Raw genomic sequence first — 25,000 nt, forward strand, 5'->3', positions numbered from 1 at the left:
GTCTCAATTTTTAACAGTGTATATATATATATATATATATATTGTTTGATAAATGTAAAACTTTCTAAACCTTAAATAATGTGCTTAAAGTGTGCTTGTGCTATTTTTCGTGAAAATAAGTGATCTCAGAAATCGAATGCAATGACATTCATGCATGGTGTGAAATGTGGCTTTGAAAAGCGTCAGTACTTAGGCGGGCCTCTGCAAAATCTTTTGTTTTAGTCAAAGATGATACATTTTTGCCCATTACCTTGATTTCGATTTAGATGTTGAATGATTTTGCATCAAAACAAACATCAAGGGATGTCATATAGCATGAGTCAGAGGATTATGATGCGTCACTTTTAGCTGGCCATGTTTCACAAGCTGAGATCAAGCCTTTATTGTCATAATGTGCTAATATATTAAATGATCTTTGTCATTTTGTTTGTGCATGTTTGTATTTGTGTGTGGTTAATACAGTTCCTGAATGACTTTGTGTGTCTAGTAGTTGTGACTTGCGTGAGTTTGCACGTTCCCCACAACAAGGTTAAAGGTCTTTGGTTATTCAGTGTGTTTGTGCTTGTATTTTCCCATCTGTGGTTGATAATTTGCTGCCATGAATGCTTGCTTTAATTAGGCTGTCACCATTTTTTTTTACACAGTTATAGCCTTGAAGGACTTGCAGCGGAGAAGGATGGAAGGAAACTCCTTATCCAGCACGTTGAGACTAGCCAGGAACCGAACTGTCCGTCAAAGCTGGACAGGGAGGAGAGAGGCTCACTGGTGTCTCTGACCGAAGAGGAACAGGAATCAGACCTAGGCGACTGTAGTAGTTTGGACAGTCAGGTAAGCTACAGTCTAGTTATGGTCACTGTTTTGGCTTTGTTCACAATGAGCTTGTTATCATTTCTGTTTAACACAACAGCTGATAACTATCAAAAATCAGTTTATTCCAACAAGCCGATAATGTAAAGTTTGAGATCATCGAGTTATTATCTGGTTTTGATGTCAAAATGTAAACAGGCATCTGCACAGTTCATGCGCTTTGGATAAAAGCCTCTACTAAATGAATATATGTAAATAAATGTGCACACTGGATGACCTGGCAAAATGCTGGTAGAGTTGTTTAGATGCAGAGCGAAATCAAGGTAATGGGCAAAAATGTATTATCTTTCCCCAATAAAAAAAAATTTGACCAGCTGGCGGATCCAAAGGGGGGAGCTATTTTGTGAAAAAAGTTTACGTTTAAAACGTTGAAGTCCCCGTATACATAAGTCAGGCATGTGAGGTATCATTTGAAATCATTTGTTACATAAAATAACAAAAGAAGGCCTGAAAACATTTGCGTCGCAAATTAGAGCCCCCTAGAGGTAATGGGTAAGTAATATTAATATGAAAAGTCTTTCACATAGCACTTAAATGGACAAGTCATATATCAGATGAAAGCTCTCATTCTCAGGAATGTGACTATACAGTTATTTTTATTAAAAAAAATTTTGTCACCCTAATTCCACAGTTTGAAAGATATTCAAAAGAATTACAAAGTGGAATATGATTTCTATAAGATCATTGCTGATCATTGTAGCCCAAGTACCCAGAAACGTGTATCTGCTCTTACCTTAGGCAGTTTTCTAAAAATTAGCCATTTTTTACTTGTCTGTGAGCTTGCTTTGTGGAAAAATCTTATGTTTTATCTTAGATGTCCAGAACACAATATGCCATCCAGCAGGAAAAGCATGCTAAACAAATCATCAGAAAAATATGTTTTCGACTATTGATGATAAAATATTATATATCATCGCAAAGGGGATATCTCAGATTTTTAATGATAGATTGCGCTAGATTGAGCTTCTAGTCCACTCAGAGGCTTAGATATTCAATGAAACAATGAAGGTAGTGCATGAACTTAAAAGTAGACTGAATGTCTATGGACTAGCACATCTATGAGGGCTAAAATGGGTTAGAGCACCACCTACATTTCAGATCTGTATATTGTGGTTGAATGTGATGAAATTATTTTTTCTAGTGCTTGCTGCCATCTAGTGGAATGAAACGCACAATCTTGTGTGGTTTGAAATCTGTTTAGATTTTGAAATCTGCTACAGTCTGAACTGTCAGATCAGAATTCATGTAGTATTCTGTCATCATTCAGGATGCAACATGTATTTATATATAGAGTAATGACTCCTTCACTTGAAAAATCAGATCTGATTTTCTGCAATGTAATCGTGAGAGCAGTCAGTATTGGATCTGGAAAAAAAAAATATCAGAATTGTGTGCAGCGTGAACAAAGCAAGATACTCTTGAAAAATGAAAATTCTCTCATCATTTACTCACCCTCATGCAATCCCCGAAGTGTATGGACTTTCTTTCTTCTGCTGAACACAAACAAAGATTTTTAGAAGAATATCTCAGCTCTGTAGGTCTGTACAATGCAAGTGAATGGTGACCAGATATTTCAAGCTCCTAAAATCACATAAAAGCAGCATAAAAGTAATCCATACGACTCCAGTGATTAAATCCATGACTTCAGAAGCGATATGACAGGTGTGGGTGAGAAACGGATAAATATTTAAGTCCTTTTTACTATAAAATATCCACTTTCACATTCTGAAAGTGAAAATGAAAATGGAGATTTATAGTACAAAAGGATTGAAATATTGATCTGTTTCTCACCCAAAGTGATTGCATTGCTTCAGAAGACATATATTAAACCACTGGAGTCTTGTGGATTACTTTTGTGTTGCTTTTATGTGATTTCTTTGGAGCTTCAAAGGTCTTGTCACTTGCATTGAAAGGACCTACAGAGCTGAGATATTCTTCTGAAAACCTTTGTTTGTGTTCAGCAGAAGTGTATAGTAATCTATGAATAGCACAGTTTAAATCTGAATGAATGAAGTTTCATTTAGATTACTGTTTGGAGTTTGATATTCTTACTGATTAACTCCGTTTGGTTAACTGAATTGTCATGTTCGCTCTTTTCAGAAGTCTGTACAGTCTGGATGGAGATGTGTCCAGCCCGCACACCCAATTCTCACCAAGTCTGTCTCAATGTTGGCCATCAGTCATAAGGACCTGGATGGTGAGTTTAAACACCCACACTAGGATATCTGTACTTGTCTCCATCTCTCTCTCACTCTCTCACTCTCTCTGGGCTCTGCAGCACTGATCTTTGTCCAGTTGCACATAAGAAATGATTGTATAAGCTTAGCTTAAAAAGTCTCCAAAATTCAGATGTTGCAGAGTTTCAGAGTCTCTATTCTCTGTCGGTCGGTCTCTCTCTTTCTCTATCCCTTCAAATCCCTTGTTCCATGCCTCTTTGGTAACTTGAATAGTGGAACCTTTGGTCATATATGGTCACGCACTGACCACTCACTTCCTGTCAGCCATACCCCAACTATCTAACACCTTATTGGCCATCATGGAATTTTGACTGTGCTAAATATTCCGTTGTCTTGTCTCAACTGGGATTGTATGCTGTGGCTCCCATGGTTCCCTTTTCCACTTCACTTTGGTGTCACTTCAAAAAGTAGTTCACCCAAAAATAAAATTCAATCGTAATTTACTCCTCCTCATGTCATTCAAAACGCGTATGACTTTCTTTTTTTGTGCAAAAAACTAAAGGATAAATATTGTTTGCCCTCTATTCAGTACAGTGGCTGTTGATAGCGACTCCCTCCAAAAGTATCTTAAAAGAAGTCCATGCAGCTTGTGCATCATATTCCAGGTTTTCTGAAGGTATATGATAGGTTGTGGTAAGAAACAACGCTTCCATGAGTGCAATGAGAAAGGTACATGTGAAAACTTGCACTCTTTTTAGTGTTAAACAACGCAAGTTCTCATGTGAATATGCATGCCATTGTGAAAAAGCTTCTCTAAGTGCTCATGAGCACACAATGGATGTCAAGATTTTCACTGTAAAATAACTTTCAAAAGTGACTTGACTTATTCAAAAGTGACTTAAACTTAGTCTCAATCAACTGCAATTGTATTGAAAAGATGGACTGCGATAGTCATTAACACATCTCCTTTGGTATTCTGCATAAGAAGTAAAGTCATTTTTAGGTGAACTATTCCTTTTAGGGAGTGGACATTTACTGGGAGTCAACTTGCACGCTCATTAGCACCCTAAATTTTATTATAACGCCTGCTTTGATCTTTTTTGCCCATGTCATAATGGAACCCACCAGTGACTGGACGACCACGACCCAAGCGACGAATCTCCTTCTCCTTCAGCGTCACGCCCATGCTCCCCAAATCTAAAACTGTCTTTTCTATTGGCTCTTCATCCAGTGATGAGGAGGAGGCAGTCAGTAAGTAAAAAAATATCCCACAATGCCTGGCGTGGACCCTGCTCGACCCCCTGCTTAATTTTAAGTGTGTCCCCTACCTTCCCTGTGTCACTAAGTTATTGATACAAGGCCAAGAATTGATCTGTTTCTAAACAATCTTATCCTGTAATTCTATTGTTCCATGTAATGTTGAGTGATTAATTTTTATGCTGAGAGTTATTGATTTACAGTTTTTCTCGATTGCTAACAAACATTTCTTGAATGTATACTACGTTTTCTCAAAACCCTAAACACACGTCTTGATACTCACACCATTTTGGCCAAACCCTTGACTTTTGACCCAAGAGTAAACATTGTAGTCAAAACCATATTATCTGTCGTAGAAACCAAACTTTGCATTCGAATTACACACAAAACCATCAAAAACCTTCTGAATACCATTTACACACTGCTGGGAGGAATTGAAAAAACTATTTCATAGTTTTCATGAACCAATAACTATAACGTGTCCCTGAATTTCAGATATGTTCCAGTCCATGAGTGTGACATGATGTGAATCACACAATCACACACATACTACAATTGTCCTCCTTACAGGATGTTTATTTTCCATTCAAACATTCTACAGTACAGTACTGCAATTGCTTGTTGAACAATCATGCTTGTCACTGTAGTGGTCACAGTAATGTAATGTAAGTCACCAACACATATTCGCCAAAATGGAATTTGCTGAGAACAAAGAAGGCTAAGAAAACAAGGAAAGAAACATAGAGCATTTTCACCTAGGTTAGAGGGTTAGAGTACGCTACAGTACTGTAATAGCAATAACAGTTCATTCTGGATCAGCATCCTGTCTTCGACCAGGGTCAGGACAGAGATTTTCATTAACATCACAGGCTATGTTTTCCCTAGCCAAACAGTGGGGGAAAAATATCCTGGAATGCCTGAGCCATCCCTGACAGGACTCCACAGCAATGTCCCCACAATCTTCCTCCATGTCTTGGAGAAGGTTGTTCTGTACATAGGGATTTCTGTCATAGACCTTCTACCACCATGCTGAGAAGAACTCCTCTAGCAGATTGAGGAAAGGGGAGTATGGTGGGAGGAACACATTTGTGAATCTTGGATCATTCCTGAACCAGTTCCGGGCCAGAACAGCATGGTGGAATCATACGTTGTCCCAAACAACAACATAACAAGGCTGCACTTCTCTCTGGGCATGTTGGAAAAGAGCTTCCCATAGGCCATCCAGAAAAGTCAGAAGACGTTGAGTGTTATATGGGCCAAGAGTAGCATGGCGGTGAAGGAGTCCATGGATGCTGATGGCTGCACAAAGTGTAACATTATCCCCACGCTGCCCAGGGATGTCCACGAGAGCATGTTGGGCAATAATGTTGCACCCTCTTCGTTCGCTTTGTGAGGTTGAATCCTGCCTCATGCACAAAGATGAACTCATGCAAGGTGTCACTGGCATCAAGCTGGAGTATTGTCTGTATGAGATTTGATTACATTACATTTCAATACAGCCAATCCAGTATTGTTACAGTAAGCCAAGAAAACTATATCATTAACATTATCGTTTAAGGCTACGTTATCTGTAGCCTTCACAGTACAGTAGTTGATATTTACACACAAATGGAATACATGTAAACACATGCCTGGACATATTGGAAATGCAGCTCTTTCACTCTCCTTAGTTCCTCTCAAATGGAACCTGGTACAAATTGTTTCATGTGCATATGGTTGCACCGAAGGATGCAATCAATTGTTGAAATGCTGACTCTGTATATTTTGGAAAATGTCATTGTCTGGATTTCTCTGAGGTGTATGAGGTTGTTTACCACAACCATGTTCACAATGGCATTGACTTGGGCCTCAGAAAATATGCTTGGTCTACCACCAACAACTGGTTGTCATCCAATTCTGCAAACAAACAACATTGTTTGACATTGTCACACATTATTGACAATATAAATCCTCAACTTCATGTCATTTTCTTGTATTGTCTGCTTCTGCTACTGTAATGCATATAGTTTCATGGTACGTATAGTACAGAAAAGTACAACTTCATAGTATAGTACCTGTTTTCATCCTTGAAAGTCTGGACAATCGATGCAACACTGAAACGGCTCAGGTTTGGCTGTACTCTCAGCCCAGCTTCCATCATTGTCATACCATTTACAACAGCATGGTCCACTACAGTAGATCGGATTGTTGTTGTTCTTCCTCTTCCTCTGCTTCTCCCTTCTCCACCTCCTCTCATTCTTACCATTCCTCTGCCTCGTTCTCTGATGTTTGCATCCATGATTCCGAAACACAGGTGAGCTTACCTGTTGCCCTTTTATTCATTCCAGTCTCCTGATTGCTTGTTGAGTAATTTTGGTCGTTAGTGCTTACACATGGACAATTGTTTAAGGGTGTTTGAATTGTATTGGTTTGAGTTTACTTATTGAACGGTAGTGTTTTCTAAATGACAACATGGTGACAATTGTGTCTTAAAGTGATAGGTGTGTTTAGACTTTTGGAAAGAAGTGTGAATGGACCAGAGAAATGTGGCAAAAAGGGTAAATAGTGTTTATAGACTGGGGTACATGGTCTTTCTGCTGGGAATTGGCAAAATGGTTTTGTTAGAATGGTTTACACTACCAATTTTGGTGTGTTAGCAACTGAGAAAAACTGTATGATACATATGTATAACCAACGGGTTTTGTTACATGCACAAAAAAAAAAAGGTAGAAAATTAATACAAAGACTAAAGTGGTAAAATAATGAGATGGGTTTGTGAAATTCTCAAAGCAATAACTTAGATGAACTTTGTGTATGATGACTTGTTTTTGGCTCATGCATTTGCTATTGCACAATCACTTGTTTGATCGCGTTATAAAAAAACTAAATAAAAAAAACTATGCAAGCACTTGAATGTAAATGCTTCTAGCTACACAAGCGGTGCCAAACAGAATTGCAAAAATAACCGTTTTCAAACAGGTTTCCAGAACGCTTCCGATGTCTGCCATTTGTTCTGACAAAAACAGATAGTCTTGCCCTAGTCTCAGCCTCAGACGGCATGCCCACAGTCTGTGTACTAACCGTCTGATGCTTATAGCACACAAAACTGGAAAAGGCTTTCTTGAACAATTTAGGGCAAATCTGACTGGCTGGTTTGATGGAACTTCCGTGAGGAGACACACACAGGACGCTTTATCAGTCTGTCTGGAAGCCGCTTCGTGTTCACAAGGTTCTGTGTTGATACAATGAGCGCTTTTGTCGACTAAATAATCACATAATTTGCCTAACCCACCTAACTAACCCTAATCCTTTTCCTGTCTAAATGGGCGGTTCTTGGCCAATTGAAACAGCTATAGATCTCAGACCTATGCTGCAGTCATAGGTCTGGCTATGCAAAACTAGTCCTGCCCCATGGCTTGGCTTGCTTAAAGTTGTTTATCCACATTAAGCTGGTATAGGAGTAAGTATTTTAACATCGAAAAAACTGGGCTTTTCACCTTTAAGATGACAGAAGTAAATGCATACTTTTGCTGAAGTCTTTAGTAACACTTAATTTATTGCATTACTCCGTCACGGATCACAGGTCTCTCAAGTGAGACATTGCCACGTCTGTCTAATTTCTTTCTGTTGGCTCCATCTCTCTCCGTGTCATTCAGATCCACATAAACACATTTCATAGGACTGCTATTAGACTTTACAGCTGTTTAAGGGATAGAGTGCCTTTTTGTAAAAACCAAAACAAAAATGCAATACTTTTGCAAGATGGCAAAAAAAGAATACAAATCCCTGGCTGTCACGTTAGCATGACGATTCAAAACAAATAGTTTGCAAAGAATCCCAAAACTGTCTAAAATAACTTTATGGCAGGTTTGTACAGTGTTTTTACATCTTAGATTTTGTTTGGCAGATCTTATAAGGTACAAAAACATTATTGGCCTAAATCATATATATATATATATATATATATACACACACACACACACACACACACACATTGGCGGCCAGAAGTTTGGAATAATGTACAGATTTTGCTCTTATGGAAAGAAATTGGTACTTTTATTCACCAAAGTGGCATTCAGCTGATCACAATATATAGTCAGGACATTAATAATGTGAAAAACTACTATTACAACTTGAAAACTTTTTGACATCTTTGCAGGTCCTTGGCATTTTAGCTGTCAGTTTGTCCAGATACTCAGATGACATTTCACCCCACACTTCCTGTAACGTGCCATATATGTGGCTGTCTTGTCGGGCACTTCTCACGCACCTTACAGTCTAGCTGATCCCACAAAAGCTCAAAGGGTTTAAGATCCATAACACTCTTTTCCAATTATCTGTTGTCCAATGTCTGTGTTTCTTTGCCCACTCTAACCTTTTCTTTTTGTTTTTCTGTTTCAAAAGTGGCTTTTTCTTTGCAATTCTTCCCATAAGGCCTGCACCCCTGAGTCTTCTCTTTACTGTTGAACATGAAACTGGTGTTGAGTGGGTAGAATTCAATGAAGCTGTCAGCTGAGGACATGTGAGGCGTCTATTTCTCAAACTAGAGACTCTGATGTACTTATCCTCTTGTTTAGTTGTACATCTGGCCTTCCACATCTCTTTCTGTCCTTGTTAGAGCCAGTTGTCCTTTGTCTTTGAAGACTGTAGTGTACACCTTTGTATTAAATCTTCAGTTTTTTGGCAATTTCAAGCATTGTATAGCCTTCATTCCTCCAAAAAAATGATTGACTGACGAGTTTCTAGAGAAAGTTTTTTTTTTTTGCCATTTTTGACCTAATATTGACCTTAAGACATGCCAGTCTATTGCATACTGTGGCAACTCAAAAACAAACACAAAGACAATGTTAAGCTTCATTTATGAACCAAATAGCTTTCAGCTGTGTTTGATATAATGGCAAGTGATTTTCTAGTTCCAAATTAGCAATTTAGCATGATTACTCAAGGATATGGTGTTGGAGTGATGGCTGCTGGAAATGGGGCCTGTCTAGATTTGATAAAAAAAAACAATTTTCAAATAGTGATGGTGCTGTTTTTTTACATCAGTAATGTCCTAACTATACTTTGTGATCAGTTGAATGCCACTTTGGTGAATTAAAGTACCAATTTCCATTATTCCAAACTTTTGGCCATCTGTGTGTGTGTGTCATAACCATTGGGATGCAAGACCGTACATGATATTCAGATTTAATATTCATATACAGTATACAGTATCCCAATGGTTATGAATTTAATTTGTGTAGCAGGCCTACAGTCCTTCCCAGTCATTTAATATTTACCTTTTAAGCTTTTGTGGTTGCAAAATAATGCCTAAGCATTTCTTGAAGCTTTTTTAAATGTTAAGTTCCATGAAAAATTTGGCATTTGGCTCGAAAAATTGCTCACTTTGTTTTCTACAGAGCAGTGCTTCACAGCCTTTTCACGTCATAAATACTGTTGTGTAATTTCTTTTGTCTTATCATAACGGTGTGCTTTACAATTTATTTTGTTTTTCTATGGTCTCATTTGTTTTATTCAGTTACAGGCAGTCCTGTATCCACTGTACTCTTTGGTTTAATCCGTTCGTTCTTCTCTCGTTTCAGGATTGGGCTCTTTCATTGGGACATCAGGATCGTTAGAATACAGGTAAAACTCATACTTAGCATTTCATTTGAGGCATGCTAATTGGCTACATGCTAACTCACTAATGTCCAATTTCTATAATTTCATTTTTGGCCTTTCTGCCACTTTGGATCCGTATAGTAAAGAGGGCCCTGAAAATTATGAAGATGGGATAATGTGACCTCATTGTTGAGAGCCCACATTGCCCGGATGAGCATCACAGCTCAATGTGATTGAATGAGTGTACTGCAAAGCTGTGGATCTGAAAATGTCAAATTTCCATCTTACACATCACTTTTTGTCTCATTTAGTATATCTGAGGAGGATCCGGGTCCCTTGCGGAGTGACAGTGAATTTAAAGGTGGAGGAACCAAAGTGAGCAGGACCTTCAGTTACCTCAAGAGCAAAATGAGCAAGAAGAACAAGGTTGGTGTGTGACAAATCGGTTTATCGCAAGCTATAGTACCACAGATTTAGGTCTAGCTAAGGAACCATAATTTACCTATTGTATATCTAATACGGCCATAGCAACCATTGGTAAAACAACACTACAGTTGTTAGATGGCCAATACCATGGCTAATTGATTTAGAAAATTGACATTTCCACTATACCATAGCTATTGCAGTTAATGTTACAATAGTAAGCCATAGTACATTTTTCCAAGAGTTTGTTTACAAATTAGAATGGCCATGTCCTAGATGTGAGTGGTGTTTTTGTACGTTTAAGGGATATACTTAATTTTTCTGTTTGCTGTTCCAGCTCACGCACAGTCAAGTGCCTTAGCCTTTCAAAGAATACTCTTTTGAACGTGAGCTTATATGTATGCATTCGACACATGCGCTCTTAGTGATATCATATAGACTTGAAGTGTGGGCTCTTTTGACTTGAGCCAGTAAGTAGTATGTAGAACACCCTAGCAACAATATAGCAAAGACCTTGCAACCACCCACAGTACCCTAACATCAAGGTGACAAGTTTTGCATGGGAAAGCACCACTTGCATTTTCTTCAAAACACTTTTAATATGATTCGGCTGTAGGTAAATTAAGATTATTTTTGGTTGAAAACCAGTACATTTCCTCTGTTCGAACCTGTCTGAAGCCTCATATCTTATTGGTGCAGGAAAATAAGTGTTTTGAACAAGGTTGGCACATGACCTGCTGAGCTAATGGTACTCTTGGATATGACATCATGCATCTTCTTTTTAACTTGGCGGTTTTCTGCCTGCAGTTCCTATAACATGGAGGCATTGCTGATGGTGTGAACGTTCTTAGCATACCCCACACTGACGAAACATTTACTCTTGCGCTGCACAGCATGCTGTCGCACAGGCAACCTTGTGCACTGTAGGTCTGTCGTACATGAGCTCAAAGTAGGGAAGTTGAACAGGATGCAGAGACAAGCTGTGGTGTCTGTGTGCTGTTTCAGTACTCCTGCGATTCTATGAAAACAAACCCATGTTAAAATCAGTGACCTCACAATTTTAGAGAAATGATTGCTGACGTAACCTTCATGATACACTTTGATTGTCCACGTAAGACCAGCTGGGCTACCATATGTGTTTAAGGGAAGGATAATGTACAGCCAGTCATTTTTGTGAAATAAACCTTGAAAGGATGTTCAGGTTGTTCACTGCAACATTGTTTGAATGCCGTTTTGTGTACAAGGGAGGGTTTATGGTTAAAGGAAGTGTGCTGTGTCTTTAAGCTCAACCCCAATGTGAGCGAAGACAGAAAGAAACTGCTCCAGTGTGTTAACTTTGTAAGTCTCTTCCTTTGGCTGGCTCGGGTGCTCGTCATCATGGGAACTTGTGTGTGTTTGTAGAAAAACAAACGGCCACATTCATTGTACCTTCAGGTCTGAACGCTCACTGGCTACCTGCATCTGGGATGTCTACGCTGTGTCGTAGGTTTTTACCGCAGGGTCGGTCTTTAAAGATCAAGAATGTTGGGGGGCTTGTTGAGGTACGTTTCTGATTTGGTAAACAGTTGACGTTACCAAAGTCCAAATCGGTGTATCGAAATATGCCATTGTTGATTTTGTCTTCACGTACTGTGTTTGGGGTTGTGATTTCAAAGGTAAATTGTGTTATTTGAGGGGTTTGACAACTTATTTCTGGTAGCCTGTTTCCTGAGATTGTTGTTTCGACCCTGTTATGAATTGCTTGAATTATTGCTGTTGTTCATTGCTTGGGCATGTTTATAGTTTTTGGGAAGTGCACTTTGACCCTCTTCCTTCCTAAATGTTTTTTTTGCCAAATTAGTTTTTATATGATATTAAGCCACTAATCCATACCAACTGGCATACTACTAGTTTAATGCACTTGTGTAAAAATATTAGTATTGTAGCAGGTATTGGATACTAAAAGTTAATCTGGATTTTTTTTTAATTCTTTTTATTTATTTAAGTGAATGCTGACAACATTGTCTTGTTTTAGTTGTGGCTTGTATGTGGTCATAAGTTTGCTAGAGGACTGCTTGGTATAAGAGCTGATCAGACAGGATTTTGTCATTTGAATGTGTTTTAGAAGCTCTGGGAACCAAAAAATGTCTCAATCAGTGGCATTTATTTTTTGGTGTGTGGTTCCACTAGAGTTGATTGTTATCTTTACTTCAGGTGCATCACTGTAATAAAGTGAGAAGATTGGTTTTGAGACTTTAAGCAGTGTGTCAAAGAAACAAGAAAAAAAGAAAAAAGCAATCAACAGTGCATGGATGGATAGTTAAATTATTTGGATGGATGGATATATATTTAACAGTGGATGGGTGGATGGATGAAAACATCTAATTATGTAATTCTATAAAAGATGTAAAAAGAGAGAAAGAAAAAGATAGAACATTCAAATTAAAAAAGAACATTTGAAAAAAGAGAGAAAGATGCATTCAACAGATATAGATAGAAATAAAGATATAACATTTGAAAGAAAAGGAAAGAAATAAGAGAAAATAAAATTCAAAACAAAAGAAGGAAAAGAAATAAATAAAGAAGAGGCGATGGATGGGTGTATGGATGGATGTGTGGGTGGTATGGATGGATGGATGGATAGACATTCGTATGGATAGATGGATAGATATTCATTCATTCATTCATTCATTCATTCATTCAACAGTGGATGGATGGATGGATGAAAACATCTAATTCTGTAATTCTATGAAAGATGTATAAGAAACAAAGAAAGAGTGAGAGAAAGATTTTTATTTCATTTGAATGAAAAAAGAACATCTGCAAAAAAGAAAGAAATAGGCATTCAGAGATAGATAGAATGAAATAAAGATAGAATATTCAAAAGATAGTTGTTGTTGTTATTATTATTAATATTCATTAATAATGTATTATTATTATGTGTATTATTTTGTGTATTAATGCTTTGGCAATATTGTATGTAAAAACAATCGTAAGTACTTTCAAATTGAAATTGAAATTGAAAAAAGAACATTCAAAAGAAGAGGAAAAGAAAAAATGGGTAGAAAAGAGGGGATGGATGGATGAATCAAGCAGGAGATGTTGGGATGTGGCTGAAAGTGTTGCATCCCTGCTGGCTGTTGATAGGAATATGAATGAAGGTAATGATTTGCTCTCAGCTGATGAGGTTCTTCTGATGGATACTCAGCACTCACTGGTCAACTGACGCTGTTAGTTTTATGATGGATGTGCCCCGTTCCCTTTTAATCTCACATCCGGGCCGAGACCTGGCTGTAATGGAGAGACTAATGCACAACACTGGCTGTCTGCCAGATACTGCAGCTACAGTACACATCTACACCCACATGAGAGATGAGAGAGATTGTTTCACTGTTTTTGTGTGTGTTATTTTGTAGGAGAAGGATAAAGAGAAGAATAAGGAGCGAGAGCGAGATGCCAAAGACAAGGAGAAGAGGGCCTCAAGTGGGCACCTCTTTACTGCCATCACCACAGTACCTTCAATCCGCTGCCACCAATGCAACAAACCAATCAACACTAAAGATGCTTTCCTCTGCACCAGTAAGAGCTCCTTCTCATCACATCTCTTCTCTTCTCTCTTCTTTTCTCTTCTCTCCTCTAGTCTCCTCCCTCGCTTTACTCTTCTGTACTCTATTCTACTCTTCACTTTTCACTCTGCTCTATAGTTGTTTACTCTTGACACTATTTTCTACTCTGTTCTACTCTCTACTCTATACACTACACTGAACTCTACTACATACTCTATACTCTGCATTATGTACTCTCTTATCTATAAACTCTACTCAACACACTATATTCTATTCTGTACTCTTCTCTTATCTGTACACTCTACTCCACTTTATTTACCATATAACAACTATTCTGTACTCTATTCTACTCTACTTTCCACTTTAGTCTAGTCTTCTCTTTTACACTCCATTCTACTCTTTAATCTATACGCTTTACTTTGTAGGCTACTAATTTCAAAGGACTTCAATGGCATAAGTTGTACGTACAATAATGCCAAAGTATCAGTATAAACAGTAATAGCAGTAAAAGGAAAAACAATATTTACAACCCCAATTCCAAAAAAGTTGGGACAGTATGAAAAATGACAGTAAAAGAAAAAGGAGTGATTTGTAAATTATATTCACCCTGTGCTATATTTGAAAGCAATACAACTAAACATTATATGATGTTTTACCTTGTGAATTTCATTGTTTTTTTTTATGTACAGTAATTCAAATCAGATGATTGCAACACACACAAGTCGAGTGTTTATCACTGTGAAACATCCCCATTTCTTCTAATAACACTTATTAAGCATTTGGGCACTGAAGACACAAGTTTAAGTTTAAAAAGTGGAATTTTCCCCCATTCATCCATTGTGCAGGTCTTCAGCTGCACAATTGTATGGGGTCTTCGTTGCCATTATGTGCACTTCATAATGCGCCACACATTCTCAATTGGAGACGGTCAGGACTGCGGGCTGGCCAATCTAGCACCCGCTCTGCTTATTCAGCCAGTATGTGGTTTGAAGTTGTCCTGCTGAAAATGCTGGGACATCCCTGGAAAAATGGTGCTGGATGGCAGTGTATGCTGCTCCAAAATTTGTACATATCTGTCTGCATTAATGGTGCCCTCACAGATGTGTGAGTGTCCCATTTCATGGGCACTGACACACCCCTGGCCCATACAGACACTGGCTTTTGGACCTGCCGCTGATAACAGCTTGGATGGTCCTTTTCCTCTTTGGGCCGTAGAACACGACGGCTGTGTTTTTCAAAAACTATTTGAAATGTGTTCTACTTTCCATCTAAGATGAGAACGAGTCCACAGAAGTCGGCAGCGCTTCTGGACAGTGTTGATGTATGGCTTCTGCTTTGCATAGTAAAGTCTTTACTTGCATCTATGGATGCAGCGGCGAATGGTGTTGACTAACAAAGGTTTACTAAAGTAATCCCAAGCCCATGTTCATGATAACTATTACAGATGAATGATGTTTTTTAAGACAGTGATGTCAGAGGGATCAGAGATCACATGCATTCAGAAGTGGTTTTTGTCTTGCCCTTTAACATACCAAGATTTGACCAGATTCCTTGAATCTTTTAACTATATTGTGCACTGTAGAAGGTGAAATGCCCAAAATCCTTCCAATTTGTCTTTGGGGAACATTGTTCTCAAAGTGCTGGATTATTTGCTGAAGCATCTGTTGGGAAACTTACAAGTCTCGAATGATCCTTGCTCTTGAAGGACTAGGCTGTTTTGGAGGCTGCATATACAGTATACAGTACTTTGACACAATTGCCTCACCTGTTTAACATCTCCTGTTTCACATTGCCTTGTTATTTTAACTCGTCAAATTCTTATTAGTCTTAAATTGCCCCTGTCTCAACTTTTTTTTGAGCGTGTTGCAGTCGTCTGATTTGAAATTACTGTACATAATGTATTTTTATTTTTTTATTCACAAGGTAAAACATCTTTATAATGTGTAGTTGTAGTGTTTTCAAATTAGCAATGGGTGAATATAATTTACAAATCACTCATTTTTGTTTTTATTAGCATTTTTCATACTGTCCCAACATTTTGGAATTGGGGTTGTATTAAAATATACTATACTCTGCTATACTTTGCTCTATTCTGTTCTCTACTCTATAAACTATTCTAAACTCTCTTCATTTATTTTGTAATGAGTGGTACCTTTTTTTTTTTTTTTTTTTTTTTGGAACTTCCTCATTTTTACTCTCATTTGCAGTGCAGCCATGCACTTCAGAGTTACATTTACTGCTGTGAAAGTGCTTTTTGCAGATGGTTGCGTTGCAAGAGCTTCACACAGGAAGCAAGTTAAATAAGTTTATTCCATGGATTACCTGCAAAATGTCTAAAAACGGATGCCCAGTTTTATTATGCAGTCAGCAAAGGCCACCGTGTTGTTGTGGTTTTTCAGCCAAGAAGCCTCGGGTTGCATCTTGTTTTTTGAGTGTGAGCAGGTTTCTAAAGAGAGTTGTGTGTGAGAATTTGTGTGTTTTTGATAGCAAACATATGTGTGGAGAATTCGGCTAATATGCGTCTCAGTGTGAGTGCAGTTTCAAAGAGCTAAGGAACAAAAAAGATTGGTAAGAATCATGGCTATCTGCCCAGTCAGGACTTACACACTGTTGCATCACTCTGTTGCTCCACCCGCACACAGCTGGCGAAAAACAGAGCTGCGCTGAGACCAGCCAGAGTGCTGGAACATCCTGTTAGATTGGCTCTACTGCCACCTCTCTCTCTCTCTCTCTCTCTCTCTCTCTCTCTCTCTCTCTCTCACTCCACTCTCTCTCTCGCTCTCTCACTCTCACTCACTCACTCTAAATTTCTCTCTATCTCACTCGCTCTATTTATTGTCCTCAGAGGATGCTGGCAGACACATTATCATTTCCTCTGGTTTCCCAAAAGTGACTGATACTTGAGTCACCTTTTTTTGTGCAGTTGATTAGGTCTCAGAGTCTTACACACTTCTTTTGTGACTGAACAGACTGGTTCCTAAATATTTAAAGACAATATAAAATTGAGACTTTTTTTGTATTGCATGCAATTGTGCATGATTATTGTTGATCTTAAGAGAAAAAAAAAATCATAATCTTTCATCAAAATATAATAACTAATTATTATAGAAACAAATTATATAAAATGAAAATTAGAATTAAATTCAAATTAAATGTGTTCACTTTTTAAAAATAAATGTCCCTGGTCTTATCATACATGATTAACCAGTGAATGTTGTTCTGGAAAAAATATATAGTATTTATATAATATTTAATTAAAATATAATTGCTTTCTCCTCTGAAACCATTTTTCTGCATACATAAAAATATAATAATAATAATTTATTAAAATATAACAATGTTCTTAACGGGGTATTAACCAATAATAATTTACTCTGAATTCTAATGAGCCAATGAAATTCCCATGAGTAATATCAAGTCATTTCAGTCATACATTATTTCTTGCTGAATATTCAGCTTCACTGGAAATATATTTTGTCACACCAGTTAAATGTGTTTACGAATACTTTTTCATGTCTTTTAAACATTTTACTTTCCATCATTGCGTGGTGTGTATGTGGGAGTGGGGAAACTTAGTGTATCTGCGGGGAAAAGATCTTTATCTCTGTGTCTCAGAACATGTAGGTTGCTGTACTTCTAGCAGTCTCTCTTGTTTCACGGCCCAGGGTGTAAGATGCTGGTTGTGTGAAAACATGATGGCCGACTTTTGTTATGAAGTCAATAACAGTTGAAAATGTTGCATTGTATAGACTCAAGAGAGATGTTGTGTATCTACTGCAGAGCTGTAGTGGGTGTATGTGTGTACATGTGTGCTATGGGAACATTCAGGGACATCATTCATTAAAAGAAAATGATTCATAAAGCAAATACTGTGTGTGTTGTTTTATTTTTTGTTCTAGAAATGCAGCAAATTTTCTTTTAGTGTTAGGGTGTGGGCTTTATGTCCTCATTTAGATGGCAAAGTACATGTGTGTGTGTGTGTGTGTGTGTTTTTCCCTAAGATCATGACTTGATTAAGGCTTTACATATTGCATACAAAATCTGCGATGGTTGTGTTTGGTTTAGATTTTAAAAGGCTGTAAATCTCTGTTGGGTGTGTCTGACTATACTGTAGTTTAGTTGTCATGAGGTGCAAGGTGTAAAGTGCATTGGCAGGAAAACGTGAAAGAACCGTCTGTGCAGGTATGTTTTCAATGGTAATCAGTGCGAAATACTGTTTACATTCTTTTAAATCTTGACATTCAGATCAAAATTGCATAATTCCAAATAGATTGTAAATTCAAAATCATGTAATCTTATAATCATGTAAATTAACTAGATGTTACATTTGGATTGTTCAGGTTTTCCATTTTAGATTTATAAAATTGAGTTTTTAGCATTTTCCTTCTCTGGTTGAGTATTACCAATCATGGCATTCCTGACATATTTTAAAGATTGGGACTGGTTATGACTCATACGATATTTTGTTGCTAAACTAAAGGTAAACATCAGCTGTTTAGCTGTGAGCAGGGGTGCAGGAAAGTCATGCGGGAAGAGACTAATTTCACATCATTCTGCGGGAAGTGGCATAGTCTTAGCATTGGCGTTTATATTGCCACTCTTCGTCCAAATATCGATTATCTGTATTAATATGTCACAACTTTAAGGGTCATTCTACCTCTTTAATGAGAACAAGCATAATATTGCATTGAAATCTGAGATCTGTGCAGTCACTGCTAATTGATGCTTTTTGTTTTCAGATTGCAATGCACAAGTGCACAAAGGTTGCAGAGAGCATCTTCCTGTTTGTGCCAAAGTAAAAATGAAGGTAATTCTTGTGTCTTTGTGCTCATATGACCGTCATGAACAAGGATTTTCTTGCATGTGATTCAACTTGTGATATGCTTTCTTTTATTGCTTTTATGACCAAAACTATTTTTAAACAAATTGCATCATGAATAACTAAATAATGTGTAGTTTATTTGAATATTAGTCTAAGATTAAAGATTGTACAAAAATTATGTATGGATTTTTTCAAGATTCTATAAAGATTTATTACACTGCTCTCTGGAACACTTGATTCTGATTGGTCAAACGCAGCACTCTGCAGTCAAATATTTTTGTATAATGACTACTAAACTGGCAACTGTTGTCCTTGGCATCCCTGGTGTAGCACTCCTTTCTTCTCACTTAATAAAATAATTTTAACTTAAATCAATATTTTATATTCGATTATTTACTAAGTGGAAAGTCGCCATGCAATAAACGGGATAATCCACGAATAAACACCTAAAGGATGATGATACAAGCTCTGTCAGGGTTTATTTTGTTATTATAACCAGCTGACTGTACATTAACTCTAACATACTTTTTATTCTAATATTTCTTTCAGCCGCAAAAACAACAGCAAACTATTCCAGATTGTGCCTCAATGCCTGCCGTCACCCCAAGAAGTAAAAGTAAACTCCTCTCCTATTGATGTATTTCTCCATAAATTTTCACAATCAGTTTGTATATTTGAAAAGCACAACCATTAAATATAATATTTTGCCTTTTTAGCGCTCCCAGCACGAGAACGTCCATGGTCCACCATCTCCATTCCAGATGACCAGCCCGCGCCTCTCGCCCCTCCACGAAAAAGTCATAGCAGCGTCATGTCTTTCAACAGTAACCCACTGTCAAAGAGCATGTCCATTAACAACATAGCAGGGTTAGTGTCGAAGCCAGCAGATTACATACCAACAGAACATATTATTTTTATTTTCAGCTAAAAATATATGTTTTTGGGTAGTTTTTAGTGGTTTTATTAATTTGTGCTGATGTTTGGTTGTCCATTATGAATTATTCACTCCATTTTAATTGTATTTAATTCATCATTAGAGCATTCAGTATATTATGTCCTCTGCTCATTGTTTACACTTTGTTATTCAGGCAAATGGAAGACCTTCCTCTGAAGAGTCTAAAGTTTCTGTCCCTGTCCACTGACTCTCTTCACAAGACCAGTAAAGTCAGCGAGTCCACAGAATCTCTTACTGATGAGGGTAAGACTCTTCTTCTCGTATTTCAATCATTACCAACACAAAAATGGCTATACTTCCATTACTGGTGTTTTGACAGTTGGTGTAAAGTCCGGTCCAGTCTGGCCTAGAGCCTCACACTGAGACAGAAACAAACTATCTGACTGACATGTAAAGCAACCAACCAACCACTGCTCATTTTGTTTTTACATGCTGTTTAAGGGCAGGTTTATCTGAAATAGATTATACCACAATAGTGGACAGGCATTGAAAAAAACAATTTATTGCATGGCAGTCTCCACAGGCCTAATTTAGCCAATCTCTGATCAGTTAGCATGTATATAAACAGAGAACTGTACTGTGCAAAGTCCAAAAGTCAAAAGTAGTATTGTGATGTGTTTGTGAATGGCAGGTATGGAGATGATGGACAGTCAGTTAATGGGGGAATTTGAAATCGATGCCAAAGAGCTGGAAGCAGATTCTTGGAGCTTCACAGTGGACAAGAAATATCTTAAACAGCTTAAGAAGGATGTTATCAAGAGGCAAGATGTCATCCATGGTAAGAATGAGAGTTAACTCTCCCAAGAAGCATTTCTTGGGACTATCTGTGTTTTGACAAATGGCAGATATGGGCAGTGTTCAAGAAACCATCATAATTTTTGTAATTCAGTTTGCCGATGCTAGTTGTGCAGAACACTGGTGCCTGTATGAGTGCTCCGAGTGACCTGAGAAACATTTTCTTGAATAATTGACCTATATTTTTTCTGGTTGTTTGAAAATTAGAACTAGCAATGCCAGAATCATGAATGAATCGATATTTTGAGACTGTTCTTTTCAGTGAATTGTCCAAACTCAGAATAAGGAGTGTACAGAAAGGGTATACTACTACTATATATTTCTGTGCATACCCTCAGAGGAAATCCTGCAGAAATTGCTAACTTCATCTTAAGGTTACACAATGCCACTTGAAGTCCAAATATAAATGGGAAACTAAAACTTAGATCTTCTCTTTTAGAGCTCATCCAGACAGAAATGCATCATGTGAGAACCCTGAAGATCATGGCGGATGTTTACAGTAAAGGCCTTCAGAGGGAAGTTCAACTGGAAGTACAAACCATAGAGAAGATGTTCCCCATGATGGAGGATCTTCTGGATTTGCACACGCAGTTCTTCACACAGTTGATCGAGAGGAAGAAAGATGCAGGGTCAGAGAGTCTAGAAGAGGGGGGCTTCGTTATCAGAAAGATTGGTGACTTGCTGGTCTCTCAGGTAGGATCAGGAACATTGACAGAATTCCTCTGGATCTGTAAAAATACTTAGATTTGTGATGACTGGAGAATTTATTGTTGGTAATGTACAATGTTTCATCTGTCTTTCTCCCTAGTTCTCAGGTTCCAATGCTGAGAGAATGAAGAAGGTCTATGGGAAGTTCTGTAGTAGACACAATGAAGCAGTGAACTTCTACAAGGAGCTTCACTCCAAAGACAAGCGTTTTCAAGCCTTCGTCAAGGTAGCCTTCTAAATTCAGGGTCCCCACGATATTTTAAAATTGTAATTTCTATGCAGGGTTTCCATTATCCGTTAATTACCATTAATGTCCAGTGAAAATATAACACGAAGTGTCAGCAACTCCGTTAGTTGATGCCACAAGTGTACAGCGTGAAGCCATCCCAATGATGATGGCACTTCGCTGCAACGGAGGGTCAAACTTTCCTGACAGCTTGCAAAATCCTAATCCGCAACTACAGCGGGTTATATCCAGCACACTGGCAAAAGCAGCAGTAGTTATTCCCATCTCGCATGCCCACAGTGAGAAGTTTCTCTCTTCAGAATCACATTAAAACAGTTTTGCGTTGCCATGTTCTGGAGGAGAATGACACCAGGCTTATGTGCATCTAAAGTTGTAGAGAAAGGCTGCACACATTTTACTGCACGTCGGCATCAAAACGCTTCTGTGCTATGTGGAAAATAGTCATAAAAATAAAGAGAAAGAAATTAGGTGAGAAATTATATGATATAATAACCTAATGATTTTTGTTATTTTGATATTTTTTTGTGAAAGAAAATATATGTGGCAAATTGCAGTTTATCTGTTTGCTTTGTCCTCCATTAATGCTGTTTTTAATGAGATGACCGGATTTTTTCCAATTTGTCCGGTAAGCTTTTTTTTTTCTAATTATGCTCTGATCTAAAATGTTTCAGCAGCTAGAAAATGCTATTTGTGAGTGCAAAAAATAAGGATTAGGAAACAGTCGTTTTGTAAGCACTGAGTGGAAAAGTCATGGAAATATAGAATAGAATAGAAAATGCTTTATTAATCCCCACATGGGAAATATCTTTATTACGGTAGCAACACGTAAAGTGTTATTAACAGTAAAACATTATCACACATTAAAAACGAAAACATGAGGGGGCCTGGGTAGCTCAGCGAGTACACTGACTACCACCCCTGGAGTCGCGAGTTCAAATAAAGGGCGTGCTGAGTGACTCCAGCCAGGTCTCCTAAGCAACCAAATTGGCCCAGTTGCGAGGGAGGGTAGAGTCACAAGGGGTAACCTCCTTGTGGTCGCTATAATGTGGTTCTAGCTCTCAGTGGGGCACGTGGTGAGTTGTGCGTGGATACAGCAGAGAATAGCGTGAAGCCTCCACACGCGCTATGTCTCCGCGATAACGCGCTCAAGTCATGTGATAAGATGCGCAGATTGACGGTCTCAGACAAGGAGGCAACTGAGATTCGTCCTCCGCCACCTGGATTGAGGTGAGTCACTACGCCACCATGAGGACCTAGAGCACATTGGGAATTCCAAATTGGGGAGAAAAGGGGAGAAAATCCAAAAAAAAAAAAAACAACAAAAAAAAAAGCATGGAGAATAAATAGAATAAGAATAAAATAATATTAATAATAATAATGATAAAATAAAACAAAATATGTACAGAAAAGTATATTATTGATCGAATGGTGTGGTAACCCTGTAAATAATTTTGACTTTGCCCCTTATTGCTCTAAATTTTCTGTTTAAATTATAAATATATATTTTTATGAAAGTCATATATGTTTGTGAAACTAGCCTAAAGTGTTTCTTTTTTCCTTTGTACTGTTCCTCTACTAGAGAACAGACTCTGAAATGGAAACAGTCCCATGCTTCACATCTGTTTCTGTTTTCCAGAAAAAGATGAGCACCCCTGTTGTCCGAAGGCTAAGCATTCCCGAGTGTATATTGTTAGTCACACAACGAATCACCAAGTACCCCGTGTTACTGCAGAGAATACTGCAACACACGAAAGGTGAGTCTAGTCAGGGTATTAGTGTACAATACTAGTTATTTTTAAGTCCACATTTGACTCTGAAAAGCAGCCGCTTATCAAACTCCCAGTAACCACCTAGCAATGCTCTAGCAACCACCCAGATTACACTTGCAACTATATAACAACATGTTTAAAAACCCTAAGCATGGGTGTGTGGTCAAATGGTACATGTACGAAATAAAAAAGCCGTATTCAAACTCAACCAGACATATTCCTAGCATTTTTCAATTGGAATCGCAAATTTATTTCCTAAAATTATGAATTTCTGAGGTTTGTCAGCTTTAGATATTTTATACAAGCTCCAGGTTATTTTCTCAAGTATTTCTATTGCTTTCTCTATGACAGAGTATGAGGAGGACCATGCAGATTTAACCCAAGGTCTGAAGCTGGTGAAGGAGGTCATTGCTGCTGTTGATAATAAAGTGAACGAGCATGAGAAAAAGAAGAGGCTAAAGGAAGTGTACAGCCGGACGGACAGCAAGTCCATCATGAGGATGAAGAGTGGACAGATGTTTGCCAGAGAAGATCTGTTACGAGGGCAAAAGATGATTCATGATGGGCCGCTGCAGCTCAAGAACTCTGCTGGGAGACTCAAGGGTGAGAACCAGTGATACTTGTTTATTGGCAAACTAATAATAAGTAACCTCCAGAACACACTAGAAACCACATAACACTTTGGCAACCACCCACAGCAGCATGACTTTGTGGCAGTGAGTTTTTCAAAGGCAAGAACTATTCACATTTGAACTGTTTTTCTTAGCAGTTCAAAATACAGTATATGGATAAACATGATCTTGTGACACTTTGGCAATGACAGATATAGTCATGTCTATCAGCACTGCAGCATACACCCACACCAGCATACACAGGATGTCTTTTTCTAACTCTGTCTGTTGTGTTTTTTCCAGATGTCCAGGCCCTTCTGCTGAGAGATGTGATTGTCTTCCTGCAGGAGAAAGATCAGAAATACGTATTTGCTTCGCTGGTATGTTTATCATTTAATCTCAGCCCATGACGTCAAGAAAAACGTTCTTTAATAAGGCATATACACTTGTGTTTTGTAAAATCTCTGGTGAGATTTCAGTACTGGTTTTAATAGAAACATTGGCAACTTTCGTGCAGCTTTTATACATTTGTAACTTTTTTTTTTACTACAGTTCTGTGAACAAGAAGTTAATATTGAGAAACTCTCACATTAATACGTATAAATTTGTAAAAAGCGTTTTCTTTTTCGAAACGCTCTCTGTCCAGAGCATTTTACGTTTTCCAGACGTTTCTCCTCCACACTGAAATTTCTGAAAATGCTTAAATCCCCTTTCTGTGCATGTGAAAAAAAGTGATCAGAAGTGTGGCCCTACATCATTTCCACGTATGGTCTGAAATGCAATTGTCCACTTGTTTCATCGCTGGACAGGAATTCCGAGTAAACTTCCAGTCGCCTTTGAAAGAAAGCAATATGAAGGTTTTACAAAGTAACATTTATCTTTAGCAACGCTATCAAAGTGGATCACTGGCAGAACAACGCCGCTACAACATGGGATGCTTAACATGATTCTTTTGGGTTTAATTGATCACATGACTGCATCACAAGACAACAAATACGTCATCGTTTTTGAATGTCTTGGTTTTCCCTATCCACACTACAACGCAAAGACGGCATTTTCAAATGTATCCACTCAGTAGAACGTTTTCGAAAAGCTAATTTTCGCTGGACAAAAACAGCCTTTCAGTGTGGACGAAAGGCCAAAACTTAGCGAAATTAATGGACATGGCCTTACTAATGAAAATAGTTTCAAACGAAACAAAAGCAGGATCAACCGTTGCGAATCACTGTGGAATGCACACCTGC

The 25,000-nt window shown here is 37.9% G+C and overlaps 1 protein-coding gene across 9 annotated transcripts in view; it reads left to right on the forward strand.

The window, feature by feature from the left end:
* The window catches only part of LOC127435888 (A-kinase anchor protein 13-like), a 150,001-nt gene that overhangs the window by 104,144 nt on the left and 20,857 nt on the right, over positions 1-25,000 (forward strand). For 6 of the 9 annotated variants that reach the window (XM_051689657.1, XM_051689660.1, XM_051689663.1 and 3 more), the window contains 15 exons: positions 645-828; positions 2,968-3,064; positions 9,863-9,905; positions 10,193-10,307; positions 13,700-13,862; positions 18,589-18,656; positions 19,221-19,287; positions 19,388-19,538; positions 19,760-19,869; positions 20,258-20,404; positions 20,861-21,114; positions 21,230-21,355; positions 23,013-23,130; positions 23,497-23,748; positions 24,060-24,136. In XM_051689657.1, coding sequence (XP_051545617.1) covers positions 645-828; positions 2,968-3,064; positions 9,863-9,905; positions 10,193-10,307; positions 13,700-13,862; positions 18,589-18,656; positions 19,221-19,287; positions 19,388-19,538; positions 19,760-19,869; positions 20,258-20,404; positions 20,861-21,114; positions 21,230-21,355; positions 23,013-23,130; positions 23,497-23,748; positions 24,060-24,136 — 1,972 coding nt within the window. The remainder of the gene's footprint in view (positions 1-644; positions 829-2,967; positions 3,065-9,862; positions 9,906-10,192; positions 10,308-13,699; positions 13,863-18,588; positions 18,657-19,220; positions 19,288-19,387; positions 19,539-19,759; positions 19,870-20,257; positions 20,405-20,860; positions 21,115-21,229; positions 21,356-23,012; positions 23,131-23,496; positions 23,749-24,059; positions 24,137-25,000) is intronic. The other 3 variants (XM_051689659.1, XM_051689665.1, XM_051689662.1) reach the window with 2 other exon arrangements.

This window comes from Myxocyprinus asiaticus, chromosome 46, assembly GCF_019703515.2.
Source record: "Myxocyprinus asiaticus isolate MX2 ecotype Aquarium Trade chromosome 46, UBuf_Myxa_2, whole genome shotgun sequence".
NCBI lineage: Eukaryota > Metazoa > Chordata > Actinopteri > Cypriniformes > Catostomidae > Myxocyprinus > Myxocyprinus asiaticus.